At 42.8% G+C, this 19,222-nt stretch overlaps 1 protein-coding gene across 1 annotated transcript; it reads left to right on the forward strand.

Moving 5' to 3' along the window:
• Positions 1-13,514: 13,514 nt before the first annotated feature.
• On the forward strand, positions 13,515-17,048 carry LOC118389567 (transmembrane protein 121-like). Its single transcript, XM_035779460.1, has one exon. It carries the CDS (start codon positions 15,391-15,393, stop codon positions 16,420-16,422), a length of 1,032 nt encoding a protein of 343 aa, XP_035635353.1. The 5' UTR covers positions 13,515-15,390; the 3' UTR covers positions 16,423-17,048.
• The last annotated feature ends 2,174 nt before the right edge of the window (positions 17,049-19,222 follow it).

The raw sequence follows: 19,222 nt of genomic DNA on the forward strand, positions 1-19,222 counted from the left end.
ACCAGGCAAGTCAGTTAAGAACATATTCTTATTTTCAATGACGGCCTGGGAACAGTGGGTTAACTGCCTGTTCAGGGGCAGAACGACAGATTTGTACCTTGTCAGCTCGGGGGTTTGAACTCGCAACCTTCCGGTTACTAGTCCAACGCTCTAACCACTAGGCTACGCTGCCGCCCTGCTTCAGCCTTACCGCGCCCACTCTTTCTGGCACTTTGGTTCCTTTCCATATCTCTACATTACCCAGCAGACAGAACAGTTTGTCATCTCCATTGTGTTCAGACGATGATATCTTCTCCCAGAAGTCACCGGTCGTCTTCAGCTCCCTGATGAGGTGTTTTACCATGTTGTTGCCTAGGATGAGCTCATCACTTTGGCCATCCACTATTAGAACAGGGACAGAGATGCTGCTGCCATACAGTGACAGATTCAATTTGCACACACCTACTGGCTTGGTCTTCAACCCCCATGCAGCCAACCAACACCACTTCGGTTGGACTGAGAGAGCCACCCTTGAGCACACCTAATTTCTCAAGGCGTGGCACCATCGTTGAGCTCAATGTGCATGCCATAGAACGACTGTCAATTATAGCGCTCACCTCTACAACATCCCCCAGTAACACACTAGTATAGAAACGTTTATCGTTGTGGAGCACTGTGTATTTTGAATAATTACTTTTTAAATTGGCTTAATTTCATCTCAAACACTTTAATATATTGACTCTAAATCTACATCAGTATCTGATTAGGGCACCTCACAAGGCCCAGTACTCCCCCCCACCCCACACCGTGCGGGCCAGCTAGTTTTCCTGCCGCTGAGCCGTGTTGCCGTTTGATGGAGCTGTTTGATGGAGCGATGGGTGTTACCGATGAAGCACAAGGACATTCTTGACGTGTGTGCCCAGCTCCATAACAGAGGAAGCAGAGGTGGTGTGAATAACAATAATCTATTGTGCTGTGATTTGCATCCCCACGCACTTGCATTTCAAAGACGGGTTCTCCCTTCTCCTGGGCCTCCTCTGGAAACGGTTATCATAGCCGCCTACAGGTTGCTGTTGCCTCTGCTCCAAGACCCGTTCAAGCATGGCAGTTACACGATCCAATGCCTCGTGGGCTGCGGCAAGGGGTCCGGGCATTTTTCAACAGCCGACACTGGCCTACTTACTTCCTGTGTCAGTGTGGTGACCAGTGGGGGCAGTCGCAAGGGACGTGGAGCCTTGCACTTCCTCTGCCTACATCTCTAGTCTGCCATGTACCTCCGCAGCCATCCACTCATGCTGTGGTTTGCATATGAATATCAATGACAGCTCTGGGTTTGGACAGTGCTTGATGAACATGACAGTCAGAACACGTGATGGATTGTCTAGCTCCTTGTTCTGCCTCTTCAAACTGTCCTCTGCCACCTCTATGGCCCTGTTCAGTCTAATCCAGTAGTCAAATGGAGTCGCCCCTTCCAATGACAACGTAGAATAAACATCAGCTAGGGGCATGTCAGAGTTGATTGTGTCACTAAAGTGATGCTTCACAATGTCAAAAACTGGTTTAGGGCCCTGGCTTAAGTCAACTGGGTTACTGCGTAGGCTTACTCTTAACACATCCCGCGCCCACCACATCAGCTTGTCCAAAACTTCATCTGACCTCTCCTGCCCACCATAGCCCTTCTTCTGCATGTACACTAACATTATCTCCTCCCACTCATGTACTGTGCATTTCTCTGAATCATCCCCCCTGAAACACACTGGTTCCCTGACATCATTTGTCACCACAACATTCAGACTAGAGCTGGCCCCAACCTTGGTACCACCAAAAAAGTCCCATCCCATCTCCCATAGCCTTCGATTCCAAACAAGAAGCAATATTTTCACCTATGGAGTGACCTATCTGTTTAACAATGCCCGCCAGGAAATCCATAGACACATCCCCAATCCTAGGACTAGGTGAAACAGGCTCGAACGCAACGTACAGCAAACATTTACACATTGTAAAATATCAAATACAGAATACAGTTTTCAGAATGTGACCTAACTAATGCGTCACATTTTCATATGGGGGAGAGTTGACATTCGTGATCTCTCCCGATCTGTAAGCGGGGCCAATAACAACACGCCTTATTGTCATCGAAATTGACCCAACCAATAAGAATGCTTGAACATTAAATACACATTTCTTTAGAGGCAAGTGGAAACTTAACCCACAATGTTACACATGCAACTTGTTATACATTTTTTGTACACTCCCTTTTGGGGTTTCCATATGGAAGTGCTGTAAATGTTTTATGAAGACTATATGTAAAGTGGAGCCCTTGGGTTGTGTCCCAAATGCCACCTATTCCCATTTTTAGTACACTACTGTCGACTAGGGCCCATACGGGGCCTAAACCTATTTGGAATGCAACCTTGTCCAACTCTACAGTTTGTAATCGGTACTCCTGGGAGATAACCGAGCTGAAGCTGTATTTACTCAGCATGTTTGTCAAAACTGGTGCCATTAAAACCACTTTGGTTCTTAATACGGGAGACGTGTGCAGAATTCTAACAGTATGATTGTTCCCGCCCACGATAGGCAGTGTGCAGCTGCCAACGTGACTGACAGATCGCTGTGTCGAAACACACAAGCGATCCTGCAAGCGATGACACAGGAGTTTGAATGCACACACACAAACACAAGAGAAGAATGGCACAGGAGGACGTGTGAGATATGAGATATATTGTTTCACACGTTGTCGAGCCTTTGAAGCTCTTGCTCCAGGCACTGTTGCATGCTGGGAGGATGGAGACATTCCTAAAAATCATCAGAGGGGGTCTCCCAGGGAGTCAGCGCTTGGTTGGTTGGTGTGTGTGTATGTGTGTGTGTGTGTGTTTTGAGGCGGTCCACCACCTTGCAATTTACAAAACCAACTATATGGTAATCATTTGCTTAGTTTTAAAAAGGAATGGAAATTGTAACATGCTTAGGGGAGAGAAACATGCAGAGGTATCTTTTCCTGCACAAGTTATATCAGGTTCTGTTGTGCAACAATTGACATTTACGAGGAAAACAGTGTTGTGGAGTAGGTAGAGAGGTTACCCCCCCCACAACTGACACATGATCAGATATTTTCTCAATCTTCTAATGGTTAGATCATGGGGGGGATAATCTAATATCCAAGATCTGTAGTTACACACAATGGGCTACTCTGCATAGCATAATTTCCAGATATTGAAAGATACTGCTGGTTCCTGGAACCAGTTAATGGTGGAGTCGCCAGAAATGTGGCACAACATGTGGAAGGAAATACTACTTTATATACAGCAGTATTGAACAATGATTGATAATGGCCTGCGACCTCTGGCTGACATTGAGCTTCCCTGGAGGTCCCTTAGTGCTATAGGGCTGGTGAGCTGAGTGAGTTTGCCAGCTGGCCCAAAGGGCTTAACTTCCTGTAGGGCATAGCTGACTGTCAGCAAGACAATGTATGAGAATCCTCCACAACAGTCTCCATATTAGGAACGTCTCAGTCTCAGCCTACATTCTTTCATTCTCAGCTGGAGTTGCATATGAATGACTCCTAATATTGACACTGTACTAGTTCATAGTTAATCCTGTTTTGGTCTGGGAATAGTCGTTTTATACCATGGGCAAAATACGAACAGACTTTTTTTACGGGGTCAAAGGGGTCAAGGTCAACATGCTCTTGATTTGGAATGGAATTCCTTTTTATGGTGTATTATAGCATGTGTTCAATTCCTTGACAGCAAGTATCTCTTTAAAAAGTATTGATGTTAGTATTGATGTCATCCATCTGACTAAACCTTCCATTACTCTGCCCCTATTGACAATACCGTGCATGACTAAAACAAACACCCATCCAAAGTTCTCCATCCTTCCTGGTCAAATGGGCGCTATTGGCTTCTGAAATGGTGGTGATTGCCATAATATCCTAAATATTCGAGATTGAATGTTTGATCAGTGCTGATACGATCATCACTGTAAAGTATTGAGGCAACGGCCACGACAGAACAAAATCAATGCACACATCCCATTAGCCACGCTCCAATGGAGATTGGCTGAGAGCATGTCCTGTCACATGGTTGGCCATTTTGTCACTGTGGCGGGTTGGTATAATCTCTGTGACCCCTTCACAATCCAATCAATGACTCAGCAGGCTCCTAAATGATGGTCTTTAGGGTTGAGGGAGTGGGAGGGAGAGGTTTGAAGATGGGCTTTAATTCAATATGCATTGCATAAGAGGGGTGGGTAGAAATGAGTAATTATTACATGCTGGGTTTCATGCTCAGGTTGAGCTGAGGAAAGAATTTAGTGGATTAGGAGAGAGTCTGGGAGGAAGGTAGGGGTGAGGGGAAGGTAGCGGATAATGCTCTGGACCTTGGTGACAGAATTGAACAGCCATTTAGTTTCATGCGTCCTGGCCAATCCTTGAAGTGCATTTATTTTATTAAAGCTCAGAATATTTGATACATTTTAAGACATCAGAACTTGATAGACCAAATTAAATGGCTCATTTTCTACAAATTAATAACATTAAAAGGAGCCCAACTATCTTTAACCATGTATTGTAACAAAATGACTGATTCATGTTGCAAATTCAAATAGTGAAACTTTAAATTATTATTATATATTATTATATTATTATTATAGATGGTTGTGTTGTATTTTTTGTCAGGATTTTCTAAAAACTCTAAGTCTAACCTCTCTAACATTTGTGTTCTTGCCCTGACATGATTTCGTCCTTTGTTGTCTGACCCAGTGGGGAGTAAGTTGCCCCTGGAAGCTGATCTAAGGTCAGTTTGGTTTATTTCCTGATAATGGTTAAGGTTAGGATTTGAGGAGGGTAAGCTGACTCTAGATCTGTGCCAAAAGGGAACTTCTACCTGGAGCCCCAGTAGTTAGGCTACTACCCCTGGCAGAAGTAAGTCAAGGCTGAAACTGAAGGGCATGTAGACTCTTAGCTATATTCTTAGAAAAGGGTGCTTACCTAGAACCTAAAAGGGTTCTTCGGATGTCCCCATAGCAGAACCCTGTGAAGAACCCTTTTTGGTTCCAGGTAGAACCCTTTTGGTGCAGGTATAACCCTTTTGGGTTCCATGTAGAACCCTTACCACAAAGGGTCCTGCCTGAAACCATAAAGGGTTCTCCTATGTGAACAGCCGAAGAACCCTTTTAGAACCCTTTTTTGTAAGAGTGTATAACAGCTTATAACTCTTATGACATGCTTATGACTGCGTTATCCCCGTCTCACCAAGAAGGTTCAGGTAATGTTTTCCCACAACAGCAGATGGATCTTAGTAGAATGAGGCTCTCTCACCTCTCATCTTCACAGTCTAAACACGAAGCCAATCCAAACACAATTAAAACCACGAAGTGTCAAGGGCCGTCCGCATCCATTAAAGTAACCTGTGCAGACTGCGAGGAAACGGACGGAAACGAAGGGTCCCATGCACCGTGCAAGGATTTTCAGATCAGGCAAAACTCACTGAAGCGTGAAGAAGAAGGATGTCATCTTTTGGAGCCGAGAGGCAATTACCCGCCTGGCTCCAGAACACCAGAACTGTCCTTCTTACCTGGTTGTGTGCTCAGAGTCTCATACTGTATATACACACACTTTTTCAGATGAGAGTCCAAAGCACTTCCTAAGCACTTCCTAAGATGGAGACCTGGTACGTACATAAAGCTTTTTGACAACCGGAAGGCCAAGGAGTCGATGGAGGTGGCCATTTTGGTTTGAAGATAAAAGATAAACAGACTTGTTAAAGTTATCAAAGTTGACTGAATTGTCCAGAGCGATGTCATACTTAGTGTAATTGAGTGTTGTGTCGACAGTCTTCCGACATTTGTGTAAATTGTTTGATATTTCATTGTCCCTGGATATGTGTTCCAGAAATGCCCGTCAAAACGATTATACTGTATTTGAAATCCTTGTACCTTGATTTGATTTATTCTGACAACTATTGTGTCTTATGGGAGTAGATAGTCTTTTGAATGGTAAAGCGACCGTAATTTTTATTTTTAATTATTGACTCCTTGTAAAAATAATTTGAGATCTGTGAAAAATTGGTAACGTAAACCTGGTTATGGCCTACAACAACTTTAAATAATGTCAGTAACACAATGAACTGGAACACACACAAACACACACACACACACACACACACACACACACACACACACACACACACACACACACACACACACACACACACACACACACACACACACACACACACACATATTTGACAAAAATCTAGAGGGAATGCACATTGGTCAAAGTATAGATACTGTAACATCAAACACTAATCGGTTTACCGCTAAAGACACCCGCATTTTATGGAGATTGAAATTGATTTCTTAGCCTGGATGCAAGGGACGAGGCAAAGAATATAACCGAATTGTTTTGTGTGAAAAAATGTCAGGTTTTACACACTTCTTTCGGTTTATTGCTGACTTACAGTTACGAGCTCAAAGACGGAAATAATAGAGGGGGTAGCGCCTTTTGGGCAAAGACTATGTGTGAGTTACTGGAACATTCATGGGTTTATAATGAGTTCTATTAGCTCTTTGACTTCTGCAGTGCTTTCAGCAGATGGGGGTTAGAGAGGGATTTCAAACATAACCTTCATCTTACATGCGTTTTAGAATGAAAAGACAGAAAGACCCATTCTGTTTTACTCTGTTCAGCTTGAAGGGCTGATCTAGGACTTCCATGCCCATGTAACCTTTTTTCATCGTGATCTAAAAGCCCTTAAATTAACATTCCTACAAAACTTGTATATAAAATGTGGGGGAGCAACATCAGACAAGGGTTTTGGGGGACCTCCCCCATTGCTACTCAAAACTCTTTTGCCAAATTGCCATTTCATACATTTCTACAGTATCTAATTGGGCAATACATTATGACATCACTAGACAAAAGTGTCGGGGGGAAACATTTAACATTGAAATGCATGTGTGCGCGTACCTAGCAGGGACTGGATTTAAATAATATTTGAAGTCATTTCAGATACTTTATTATCGCGTCTCAGGATATGAATCAGATGCAGACACAGGAGGCGGAGAGTTCAATTCTCAGAATATTTATTATCACAAAGGGGCAGGCAAAAGCCAGGTTGAGGGCAGGCAGAGGTTCGTAAACCAGGTCAGAGTCAGGCAGGTACAGGACGGCAGGCAGGTTCAGGGTTGCCAGAATGGTCAGAACCGGGTAGACTAGAAAACAAAAACTTGAGAACAGGCGAAATGGGAAACATGCTGGTAAGACCTGACAAAACAAGTCGCACTGACAACAGAAACAGTAAACAAAGGAATAAATACACAGGGGATAATGAGGGAAATGGGAGACACCTGGTGGGGGGTGTAGACAAGCACAAGACAGGTGAAACAGTTCATGGTGTGACACTTTATATGTGCAATGACTGAGCTTGTCTGGCATAATGGACCAATAGAATAGTCACAAAGCTGCAAACCCCACCCATCTAACACTCCAGGCTGACTCTAGTCCCTAGTGGAAATTACACCCATGCATCTCTCCCAATGAGAAGTATTTAATCCAACAGCTGCCACAAATTAGGGTGCATCTGCAGGTATGTAAATATATGCTAATGTAGGCCTCTTTCCTCTCCCGCTGCTTTGAAGTAAGCTAGAGCAAGTGGATAGCTGAGAGTTTGGACTAGTTAGAATCAGGAAGCATGTGCCTGGGGGCTGATGCAGGCACTGTCCCTCGAGTCCTAATGAGACAGATTTATATAATCAGTAATTCACATATACACTCAGGTAACAATATTAATAGGCCCCTTATATTTAATTCATGAAGCCAATCGATGAATAATTGTTATATGTTGCTTAAATTAGGTACATTTCCCATTAAGTACGTTTTTTACCAAAATGGATGATAGTTTAAAACTTGATAAGACTTGTTTGTTGTCCCACAAGGCTTTGAGAATTGTTTGGGGGGTTGTGTAGTACATTTAATTACATTTTAATTAAATTATGTGAAGTCTATCTCCAGGATTATAGTCTTATAGTCTTATTTGATTTGGAGTTGAAGAAAATAGATACCTCCTTCAGTAGAGAAAGAGTAAGCATCTCATGCCAAGTACACAAGGAGAGAAAATGCCAGAAAAATGTGTACAAGTTTATATCATGTGACAGCGTGAAATGCAAAGAACTGAGGGAAGCTGTGTTTCCGCAGTGTAAATGCCTTTGGGTGCCAGATGCAATTTTACACTCATGAGTGGAATACTGAGGATTTTGGATGTGTGTGTGAGTATGTGTATTTGTGTCTGTGTGCATCTACATTACCTCTTTGCAAAATAAACACCCACACACTATGAAATATAAGCTGAAGATATAAGAGTGGACATTCAAAGTAAAGGAAGCAATGCTGAGAGAAACATATACGTAGGTAATGCTTCAGGCACCCTACTGTGAATATAAACCATATAACACATTCATAAACAGCTTAAGAAATAAGAAGCACCAATAAACACCAACCAAGTTTCAGTTATGTTTTTGCAAAATAGATGCAATGCCAGGCTTGCAAAACATGTGACATCAAATAGCACAATCAAATGTCTGAACACATTACAAACACTCCTAATCTAAATCCTATTACAACAGTATAACCCTTGAAAACATGACATATATTTTTTTGTAAGTCGCCTTGTGACCTCTGATAGGTGAGAGGAAAGGATTGTATATAGGAGTACATCTCAATAGTCTAAAGTGGCTTCCTCTCCTCATCTCCTTTCCTTCATCTGCACTGACGTGAAATAACTTGAAGGACAAAAGCACATTCCCGGTGGCTACCACAACATTGCTCTGACCTCTCCTGTGTTTTGAGTTGAGTACAGAAAAAGGAGAGGACGCCAGTTCTTAGATGCACCGCATGTTTCCACGTCACTGCTGGCACCTATTTAGTCCAGAACCATTGGGCCAAGTTGGAAAGGAAACTAGGGAAAGAACTACTCTATAAGAATATTTGGACCTAGACACTGGTTTTGGATGTGCTTCTGAGGATATCTGTAGCGGAGTAAATTGGGCTAATTTGATTCATCCGTTTGCATTTCCAGAGCATTTTTTCATGACTTTTTAATGTTTCCATCCCATCTAAAACGTCTAAAAATAACACATTTGTGGGTCAGATGATACATTTGAAAGACTTCTGGTGTCTGCGAATCTTGGTCTGATTACTGACTCACGTGGTCTTTAAAATGAAAAATGAAGATTCTGATGACTAATTGTGTCACAGTTGTGCCAAGTTGGCTGGATGTCCATTCTTGATACACAGGGGAAACTGTTGAGCGTGAAAGTTTTGCAGTTCTTGACACAAACCAGTGCGCCTGGCACCTACTAGCATACCCTGTTCAAAGCCACATACACAATTAACGGCTCAATTGTCTCAAATCCTTTTTAACCTGGCTCCTCCCCTTCATCTACACTGATTGAAGTGGATTCAACAAGTGACATCAATAAGGGATCTTAACTTTCACCTGGACTCACCCGGACAGTCTATGTCTCTGCAAAGAGCAGGTGTTCTTAATGTTTTATATACTCAGTGTACAATTTACAAATGAGCATGTTGATTTCTGTAGCGTAGTAACTTTGAATGTTTGAATGCACACCTTTAATCCATATGAATACTTTACACTTAATCACAACAAAAATAATAATGGGATCGCAATATTGGCTTGTTGGCACCAGCCAACACAAACACCTACACAATGCTTGGTAATACACAGGTACAGTATGTGGCTGTGCATCATCGATTCTGTTTGATGCTCATCAACAGATGGACTTGTTCACATGTTTATGTTCCAACAATGGACCCAAAGTAATGCATGCACATTTGTGAGTCAAGCCAATCTGTCAATTAAGAAAAGCAAAGCCTTCGAAAAACCCTGCCTGCTGGTAAGTCAGTGTTTACCAAAATGGGCTTGCAAAGCTTGGTCATGCTGTTCTTTGCACACAAAAAAAGCTATGATAATTTCTCTTCCATGTGCCTCAGAAATTGTGCTGGTAGGCCTCTTTCTTCGGTTCAAAAACATACATGTAAAGGGATTTGTTTATAAAACGTAAAGGGTACATTTCCTATAGTCAAGCAAATGTGACTCACTATCCAATATGGTAATTAACTGTAGTACAGCAGGCTACATTAAACATCATTTTTCTGTGAAGAAAAAGGTGACATGAACGATAGTGGTTACATGTTATAAATAACCACCAATGTTCACAAGAACCCCCCCTCCCCCTTCTTCAAATGGAAGAAATTTACGATGGGACTTGGACTGCCCTTTAACATAAATGGCCATCGGCAGTAATGGACGGCCTCTCTCAATGGGGTTCACTGGGGTTGCGTCTCAAATAGCACCCTTTTCCCTACGGGCCCAGTGAGAAGTACTGCCATACATAGGGAATAGGGTTTCATTTGGGACACCGCCTGGGTATCCGCTGCAGCTCTCTCCTTCTGTGCTCCTGACTGCCTTCTGTGCCCCCCGAGTGGCTCATGCGAGTCCAGATAAACAAATTAGGCACGTGGTATAGCGTGTGGATTACACCACCCAATACACATTTGACAGGACACATATCCTTCTTATGTATACAAACACACGCAGACACAAATATTTATCACAGAAAACACGTAGCACCATTTTCTAGATGTGAGATGTTATGTCAGCATCCACGACCACAGCACGGCAGATGGATACGGTACGCTTTCCTGACCGACCGTGACCATGGTCATTACTCTTGGTGGCACGGGACCTGGGCTCGCACCAGCTGGAAAATGGGCTTTTGGTTGGAGGCAGGCAGGGCCTTTAAAAGTAAGCCACATGGAGGGGCAATGAGGCACCAGTAACAGCTCTCCAGCTGGCAGGACCAATTTTTCACGGTGAAGGAAGAAATAGGTCAGCGCCAAGTAGTAGCTGAGCTGTTGCTAAGAATATCGCTGGCCCCAGTGGACATTTTAGGACTCTTAGGTACTTTCTCTCCACAAGGTACAGGTGACTACTCTGTTGTGAGTTTCCAGTGTTTGCCCAGCCAGTAAGACAACCTAATGCTCACAAACAGGTGGAATTGGGAAGATATGATTCATAGACTTATGATGTGCCATTTGAGCTGTACCAGGTATCAGATTAGGTTGTGTTTGGATGGTGTTGAGTGCACTGTTGCCCAAATTGACACCTTCAATTCTGTTGATATAATTATCCGAGCAACAGAAATTCCACCCTTGTATCAAACAGTCATGAAGACTCCAAAATCATCCAAAGGTATTTTCTCTCAATTTATTGGAGGGTGAAGTCATATGTGTTAATGCATGTTGTTGGCTGCTGTGGAACTGTTATATCGCCCTCATAGTTTATTGCCTCTCTGAGATAATATGATTTGAGAACCTCGCCATTTGCATTTGCGTCTCCTGTTTCATTACAGTAATGGAGTTAGCTCTACTTTGTGCACTTTGTGCATTGAATAGAAGGAAGGGTCTGGTGCCAGTTGCAATTAAAGGAAGTTAGACACAATTGGAATTGAGACGCCACTCCTTGGAGTTTCCATAGCAATAACATACGGCATACGACATTGGCGTTATAATCACTTGGAAATGAAATACAAACAAGCTGTTATTCCTTTTGATATGTTCTACTATCCCTAGTCCCACTTTCCCTGTTAAAATATCATTACATCTGTAAGTCAGAAAGCACTTTAGCTCTTGCTGAAAGCTTTCACAGAGTCATTGATCACACATAATTGTGTACTTTGAAGTGGTTTCGGCGGTGATAATGTTGCTAGTGAGAAAAACCACAATAAACAAACAAGTCATAACCAAACATGTAATAGAACCAAAGTGTTGTTTTTATTAGTAATTCACATTATTTTATTGTTATGGCACATTCAAATTGACAGATTAAACTACCCATTAAAACATTTAAGAGATACAATTAAGAGTATACTAATGATAAATAAGTGGTCACCTCAGTGAAACACCAATCCTGGTTTCAGGGAGTATTTCTTAGAAAAAGGAAACTACAGTTAAGGCAGAAAGAGACTAAATGATTTCCCTGCAGAGAGAGAGAGAGAGAGAGAGAGAGAGAGAGAGAGAGAGAGAGAGAGAGACGCTACAAAGCACAATTAACCCATGTATCTACATGGTGGAAAACACTTTCCATTTCTACTCGGATACAGATAGTGCATCACTACAGTGGGTATGGCTGTCTCTGCTTCACTGGTGTTTAGATAGTGTAATATAAGCATTCATGACAGGGAAAGTGGCTGGAGCCAATGACACGCAATCCAATAAACTGATGGCTGGTGGCGGTGGCTTTACTGACACCCCCCTCCAACCACGCTCAAGCCCCCAGCCTGTGCGCTCATATTTGGGAGTAATGCATCACATAACCTGTCCCCTGTGGGGTGTCTTAACAGTCTGATGTTAGGATTTATGCCAAGCGATCAAACATGCCTTATTAGCCTAGCGTAGCTTAGCGCTGGGACTAACGCTCCCCCACACTGGCTCAAAGACCTAGTGTGGTGCTAGCCCTCCCTCCCTCTTGCCCATTTATTTTTACCTGCTTAATTATCCTAGTGAAGCGCTGGGGCTAGGCAGCTAGCTCCTTCACCAACTGCTAGCCCTCCCTCTTGCCCATTTATTCTTACATGCTTAATTATCCTAGTGAAGCGCTGGGGCTAGGCAGCTAGCTCCTTCACCAACTGCTAGCCCTCCCTCTTGCCCATTTATTCTTACATGCTTAATTAGTCTAGCGAAGCACTGGGGCTAGGCAGCTAGCACCTTCACACACTGCTAGCCCTCCCTCATACCCATTTATTATTTACGCTTGATGATCCCTCTGTTAATTCTGGAAAAGAGGAGTCTTTCATCAATTATGAAATAGCCTGTCTGTCCAAAAGGAGAGATTATGATGTTGAGGTTCAGGTAAAGGCTTGTAATGAGTCGGCATGAATTATCAGCCATAGAAATAGGATTGCTGGAACAGGCATCCTCAATTAAGTAAATGGTCATGTTAATGTTCCATGATTATAGATGACTCTATTTCTATGCTCCCCTATCGCTATTGTTATAAATTGTGTATAATTGCACCCACATTTTGAAGGGATGGTGGTATATTAAGCTCTCTGAGGATCTCGTCTCTCACCACTGTGATTCAGTGTTCCCTTAAAGAAATCAGTGCAAAGGTTCTGAAAGAGCAGCCAAGGCTTAGCCTTCCCCTTCCCCTTCCCCTTCCCCTTCGCCTCACACACACACACACACACACACACACACACACACACACACACACACACACACACACACACACACACACACACACACACACACACACACACACACACACACACACACACACACACACACACACACACACACACACACATACAGGGAGCCGCTGGGGACGTGTGGATCACTCATTACACTGGCGTGTGTGTAGGGGTGTGTGTTACTCGTCTCAGTGGAGTGTGTATGTGATTTGTATGTCATTGAATCCCCCCCTCGAGCGTCTTTGCCCTCCCCTGATAAAAGGAGTATCTCAACATCTGAGGGGTTGGGTGGACTTCACAGCAGGGATCAGTCACTCTGAAGAAGAGGGACGGAGGGATTTAAAGAGCATGGGCCAGGAGTGGAAAAGAAGGGATGAAAAAAGATAAGAGAACTTGATGGCAGGAGGCAGCTCACACATGACCATCACCATCGCTCCCTTACATCCTTGTCTCTCCTTCCCTCGCGCTCTCTCTCCTCCTGCAGCTGTGGCTTTCTGAGCATGCCTCTTCGACATCCAACGGCTGAGCACACACGAGTGGGGGAAGGAAGAGAAGCAAGAGAGGGACGAAAAGAGATTCCAGCAGACCTAGTTTGGGAAGGCACAGACAAACAGCACCTCAAGTAGGAGCAAGGAGGGCAAATATTTTGAGATTTTCACATTAAAGGACATTTGAAACTGGGGGAGTTGACAATGCTGTGACACTGTGATGGCCATTCGCAAGTCCTTTTCGGAGGGGGAAAGAAGATGAGAAAGGAGTGAAAAGGGCTTTTCGTTGATTCCTGTGTGTCTCAATGGGCAGTGGGGCACGTCCGGCATTCGATGGTTGACCACACTGGTGGAAATTCTAAGACACTCACCTAAAACGGATCGTCGATCAAAGGGACACATTATTTTTATTGTTCCACCTGAATCTCCGCATTAGGAGCTTTCGGTCGTCAAGGGGAGAGCATCTTTGAAGTGAGAGCACTTGTTATTGAAAAGGACAAGAGGCTTCTTGTTTTTCAGGGATTCAACTTCAAAGATAAACTTTTCTAGGTCCTTTCTCTTTGAGGTTGCACACACAGATCCCTGTTCCCTTCTATGACTCAAAAGGGGTGTACGGGGGATGATTTTGTGGGTCAACAGAAAGAGAACGTTCGGATTTGCACTTGTTTGTTTCCTTTTGTCAACACAATATATTGGGAATATCACAGTGTTGGGAACGTGTGAGGATTACAATGGAGACGAAACCTATCATTTGTTGCAGTGGATATCCAATACTCACATAATGAACCCTATCCATCATGTTCTTTCACTCCATGCCACGGTATGGAATTAGTGCTGGGGTTGGCAATTCCACATTGGCATCAAACCGGAAATGTAATGCTGCGAATCATTATGATTGATTATGACTGGAGACGTAAGTGTAAGTGCATTGCTGAATCCATTGCGCTTTTTGTTACTGCTCGGAAGAGCTCCGGGAGAATTTTTTATGCGGCAACTTATCTACAATGTCCAACATCTAAAATGATATCAACCACTGACAGAATTACAAGAACATTAAAGTAATAAAAGAGACATTCCCAGTTACTGCAGACACTAAAGGATGACAAATCAATGACGTGGAAGCATTGTGTTTAGAGTGTAGAATTATACAGTTAGGGCTAAAAAAATATTATATTTCGATTTTTATTAGGATCCCTAGGCAGCAATGCAGTTTCAAATGAACTCTGCTTGACTGTTTCCCTGCTTGCTGAGTACTGAATAGAGGTTGAAGGATAACTATTCATATTTATGAGGGTATTTTGGGGGAACTGATGGCAGGTCATGCAAGTGGACCTGACTTTGTACAAACAGTCATCTGATGATATACCACCAAATGGTGGTATATACCTGATTCAACCAACAGGACTAAAATGAGCTGATGAACAGAGACAGTTACTACAAATTTATTATAATACCTAACCTTCTTTGAACCCAGGTTTTTGCTTTGACCCACAACTTTCATTTATTTTTTATTTGATTTATTTCTTAACTCTTTTTTTCTTGGACCTATATCTTTTTCTTGGAACTTCATTTTTGTTTGACCTTTGTTTCGTCTTTTGTCTTGGATCTTGGTTTCCCTATTTTCCTGGACGTTCACCACCTGGTCAGTATGGTGCCGCCACCACCCGCCAACAAGCTTCATGTGTGCTTGTCGGCAGTCTTGATCATGGGCAGCATGGCGCTGATGGACGCCTACTTGGTGGAGCAGAACCAGGGGCCCAGGAAGATCGGTGTGTGCATCATGGTCCTCGTGGGGGACATCTGCTTCCTCATTGTCCTACGCTACGTGGCTGTGTGGGTGGGTTCTGAGGTGCGGACCTCCAAGCGTGGCTACGCCATGATCCTATGGTTCTTCTACGTCTTTGTCCTGGAGATCAAGGTCTACTTCGTCTACCAGAACTACAAGGCCGAGGACGGAAAGGGGAGAAGTTTAGACGGTTGGACTGACGGCGGCGGCGTAGACGGGGTGGCACGGAAAGCGCTGACATTGCTTCTGTCCATTTGCGTGCCTGTGGTCTACATCACGTTGGTGGCCATCGACCACATGGAGTACGTGCGGCCGCAGAAGAAGAAGGAGGAGATCCGGTGTCGACTCTTCTGGGTGGTGGTGGACTTGCTCGATGTCCTGGACGTGCAGGCCAACCTATGGGAGCCTCAGAGGAGAGGGCTCCCCCTATGGGTGGAGGGACTCATGTTCTTCTACTGCTACATTCTGCTGCTGGTGCTCCCGTGCGTGTCGCTGAGTGAGATCAGCATGCAAGGGGTGAACATCGTGCCCCATAAGATGATGCTCTATCCGATTCTCAGCCTGGTGACTATTAACATTATCACTCTCTTCATTCGAGGTGGGAACATGATCTTCTATAGGGACTCCAGGGTGTCTGGGATACTGATGGGTAAAAATGTGATCGCCATTGTTCTCAAGACATGCAGTTTCGTCCAGTATCGGAGGCATCTCGGCGAGGTCCCGTCGCCCGCCCTTGGGGTAGAGATGCAGAAGAATTGCATTGTCCACGGCCCAAAAGTGACTATGCCTGTGCCCATGCCGATGCCCATGCCACCCCAAGTAGTGATTCAAGACTTCACAACGTTTCCCGAAGAGATGGTGTGTGTGAGTGACACAGAGGTTGAGCAAACGTGACACAGTTCTGGGTGAGAAAATAATAAAGATACCTAACACATAAGCTTTATTATAGGACATTATAAAATACACATTCATGCGTATAACAAGTTATTAAGCATGATGCCTGCAGGGTTTTAATAAAGTGTCACCAGAACAGTTGACACAAGGAAGCAGCGTAGGGTCACAACAAGTAGGGTCACAACCATTTCCTTGGACCAGGGAGGAAATTACTGTAGGAAGAAGTGAATGTGCCCCTCCCAATAAGGATGATCTAATGAAGAACAAAAAACAAAAATGAAAGATTAAAGGGATACTTATACTTGTTTAAGATATTGTGCAGAACAAAGTATGATGTACCTTTTCATTTGGGGATGATTTTTTGTCTCTTTGTGCACCTGTAAAACAACCTACAAATATTAATGTGAGGTGCTGGATACAGTAAATGAAAGATATTCCGCACACTTTACTGATCATTGCTGTGTTTATTATTTATTTTAGTATTGTGAAGAGGCAGTTCAATGAACAGTAGAGTACCTTCACTCTGAGCGGTCCTCCTTTCCAAACTGTTTTCATTCTAATGCTGTTTGAGCGTCAATGTCAACCATTTGTATTGACTGACTTGTCTTTGATAAATGAGCCCTGTATTGAAAGAGTTCAAGTTGTGGCTGTTATGTATTTTGCATTCGATTAAGTGATATGCGTAACACTGAAGAGCTTTAAAAGAAAAAAAGAGCAATTTAAAGCATTTATTTTCCAATAATTTTGCAAAGAAAAGTAGGCTTTTTTCTTTGACAATTTCTTACTGTTCACTGTGGTCAACAAAATAAGAAGAAGAAAATACTTGAATGCGACTGGAACATGTGTGCTCAAAAATAGGCCTTTATCAAATATGTCCTGAATACGAAAATGAGAGACGTCTGCTAACTTGTTCTGACATGCGCGTATGAAGCCGTACGTGTATTATTGCAAAGACAGGTATTTGTTTTGAAAGAAGACGTTTGATCAAAGAGAGATATTCTACACACATTTGTGTTCAGACAGAGAAATCACAAGACAACTTCTGTCCTGTGAAAACTACATATATATTTTTAAATCATTGAGGCATGGCTGTTCTCTTCGCTTCCTCCATTCACCCTCGGAAGATGCGTTGACCTTTTTCAAAAGTACAATTTCAGTATACACATGGAAAACTATATCAAGTGCATAATTAACCCAAAGACATTGAATTTGGCAATCAGTGCCCCCTCAAAAAATAAGGGCATGACGCCTCTGCATTCAGTGTTGGTAGAGAATATTTTCCGACTCACAGTATGAGCTCTATGTTTGAGAAATGCAACTAATACACAATATCACAATTCTGTTGACAGTTTTCTCAGAAACACCATGCTGCATAATTGGTGTGGTATCCATGGCTACCAAATATCTTATGATGACTGATATCTGCAGTACGAGGAAGATTAGTTAACGATTATTTAACTGTCGCTAGCTAGATCATTATATATCCTTCTGTATTGTTCTCTGATATTGTTTTACAATGCCTTTACATCAGCACTCTTCATTTACGGTTAGGCTTTGAACCCTTAAAAGCACATTATTTATAGAGTAAGTACTACAGTATGCAGGCAATGTTCAAACAAAATATTCCATCTCACAATTTGGACCCTAAGGGAAAATAATAAAATACAATAAACTTCATTTAAATATGATCAAGGACACAATGTACACTGCCGCTGGGCAGGTATTCATGTTTTAGGAGGTGTCTGTTGCTCAGGTTGTCTATAAGGAATGGGTAAGTGAAATGGAATTCATTGAAAGCACATCAACCATTAATACAACTTAATTGTGGAATGCAGTTAATATAGAGTGCAGTGGTCTTAAGGTCCTCTGATGGGTCAAATTCTGACCCATACTCACACACGTATATTATATATGCACAAATACCGATGCAGTATTTTTTTTCTTCACACGTTACATCACAGCACAGCGTGCCACACACGCCTGCGTCAAAATCACCTGCAGACAATGGAAATAACAAATGCCACTCATCCTCTTCATCACCAAGGAAATTAAAGTATTTTGTGCAAGTTTTTCTTTTGACCCATGACTTCACTGCAAAACTGATGTTTGTCCAAAAGACACAAACATCACTGCAGTCAAACATCCTATACCTATGAGGAATACTTATGTGAGAATGCTGTTCATTGACTATAGCTCAGCGTTCATTAATTTATGTAAATCCTGTGGTGCAGGAAAATTCTCAGCAACAACAGAGTGATCAAATTAAGAGTTTTTATCTGTAGTCCCCTCCAAGCTCGTCACCAAGCTCGGGACCCTGGGACTGAACACCTTCTGCAACTGGATCCTGGACTTACTGACAGGCCAACCCCAGGTGGTGAGGGTAGGCAACAACACCCACGCCACACTGACACTCAACATGAGGTCCCTCAGGAGTGTGTGCTTAGCCCCCTCCTGTCCTCCCTGTTCACCCACAACTCTGTGGCCACGCTTAACTCCAACAATATCATCAAGTTGGCACCAGCGGAACCCCAAAAGGTGCTTCCAGGAACCTTTTCCCTGAGGAATCTTCCATGTCCCATTTATTATATTCTGAATATTAGTAATAATAACAACAATAATAATAACAATCATACTATTAACAATAATAATAACAAAATAACATTGATTAGCACACTTGTAAAGTCACACATACATTTTATTGACTTTGAAAGTCACAGAAAACCAAACATGCAATCAATAAATAAAGTACAATGTCAACCGTTGACAGACGTTCATATTTGATGTGTATCGACAACAAGAT

The sequence above is a fragment of the Oncorhynchus keta genome, chromosome 10 (assembly GCF_023373465.1).
Source record: "Oncorhynchus keta strain PuntledgeMale-10-30-2019 chromosome 10, Oket_V2, whole genome shotgun sequence".
NCBI lineage: Eukaryota > Metazoa > Chordata > Actinopteri > Salmoniformes > Salmonidae > Oncorhynchus > Oncorhynchus keta.

Coding starts and splice junctions, on each gene's coding strand:
- LOC118389567 (XM_035779460.1), top strand. CDS start 15,391: ATGGTGCCGCCACCACCCGCCAACAAGCTTCATGTGTGCTTGTCGGCA.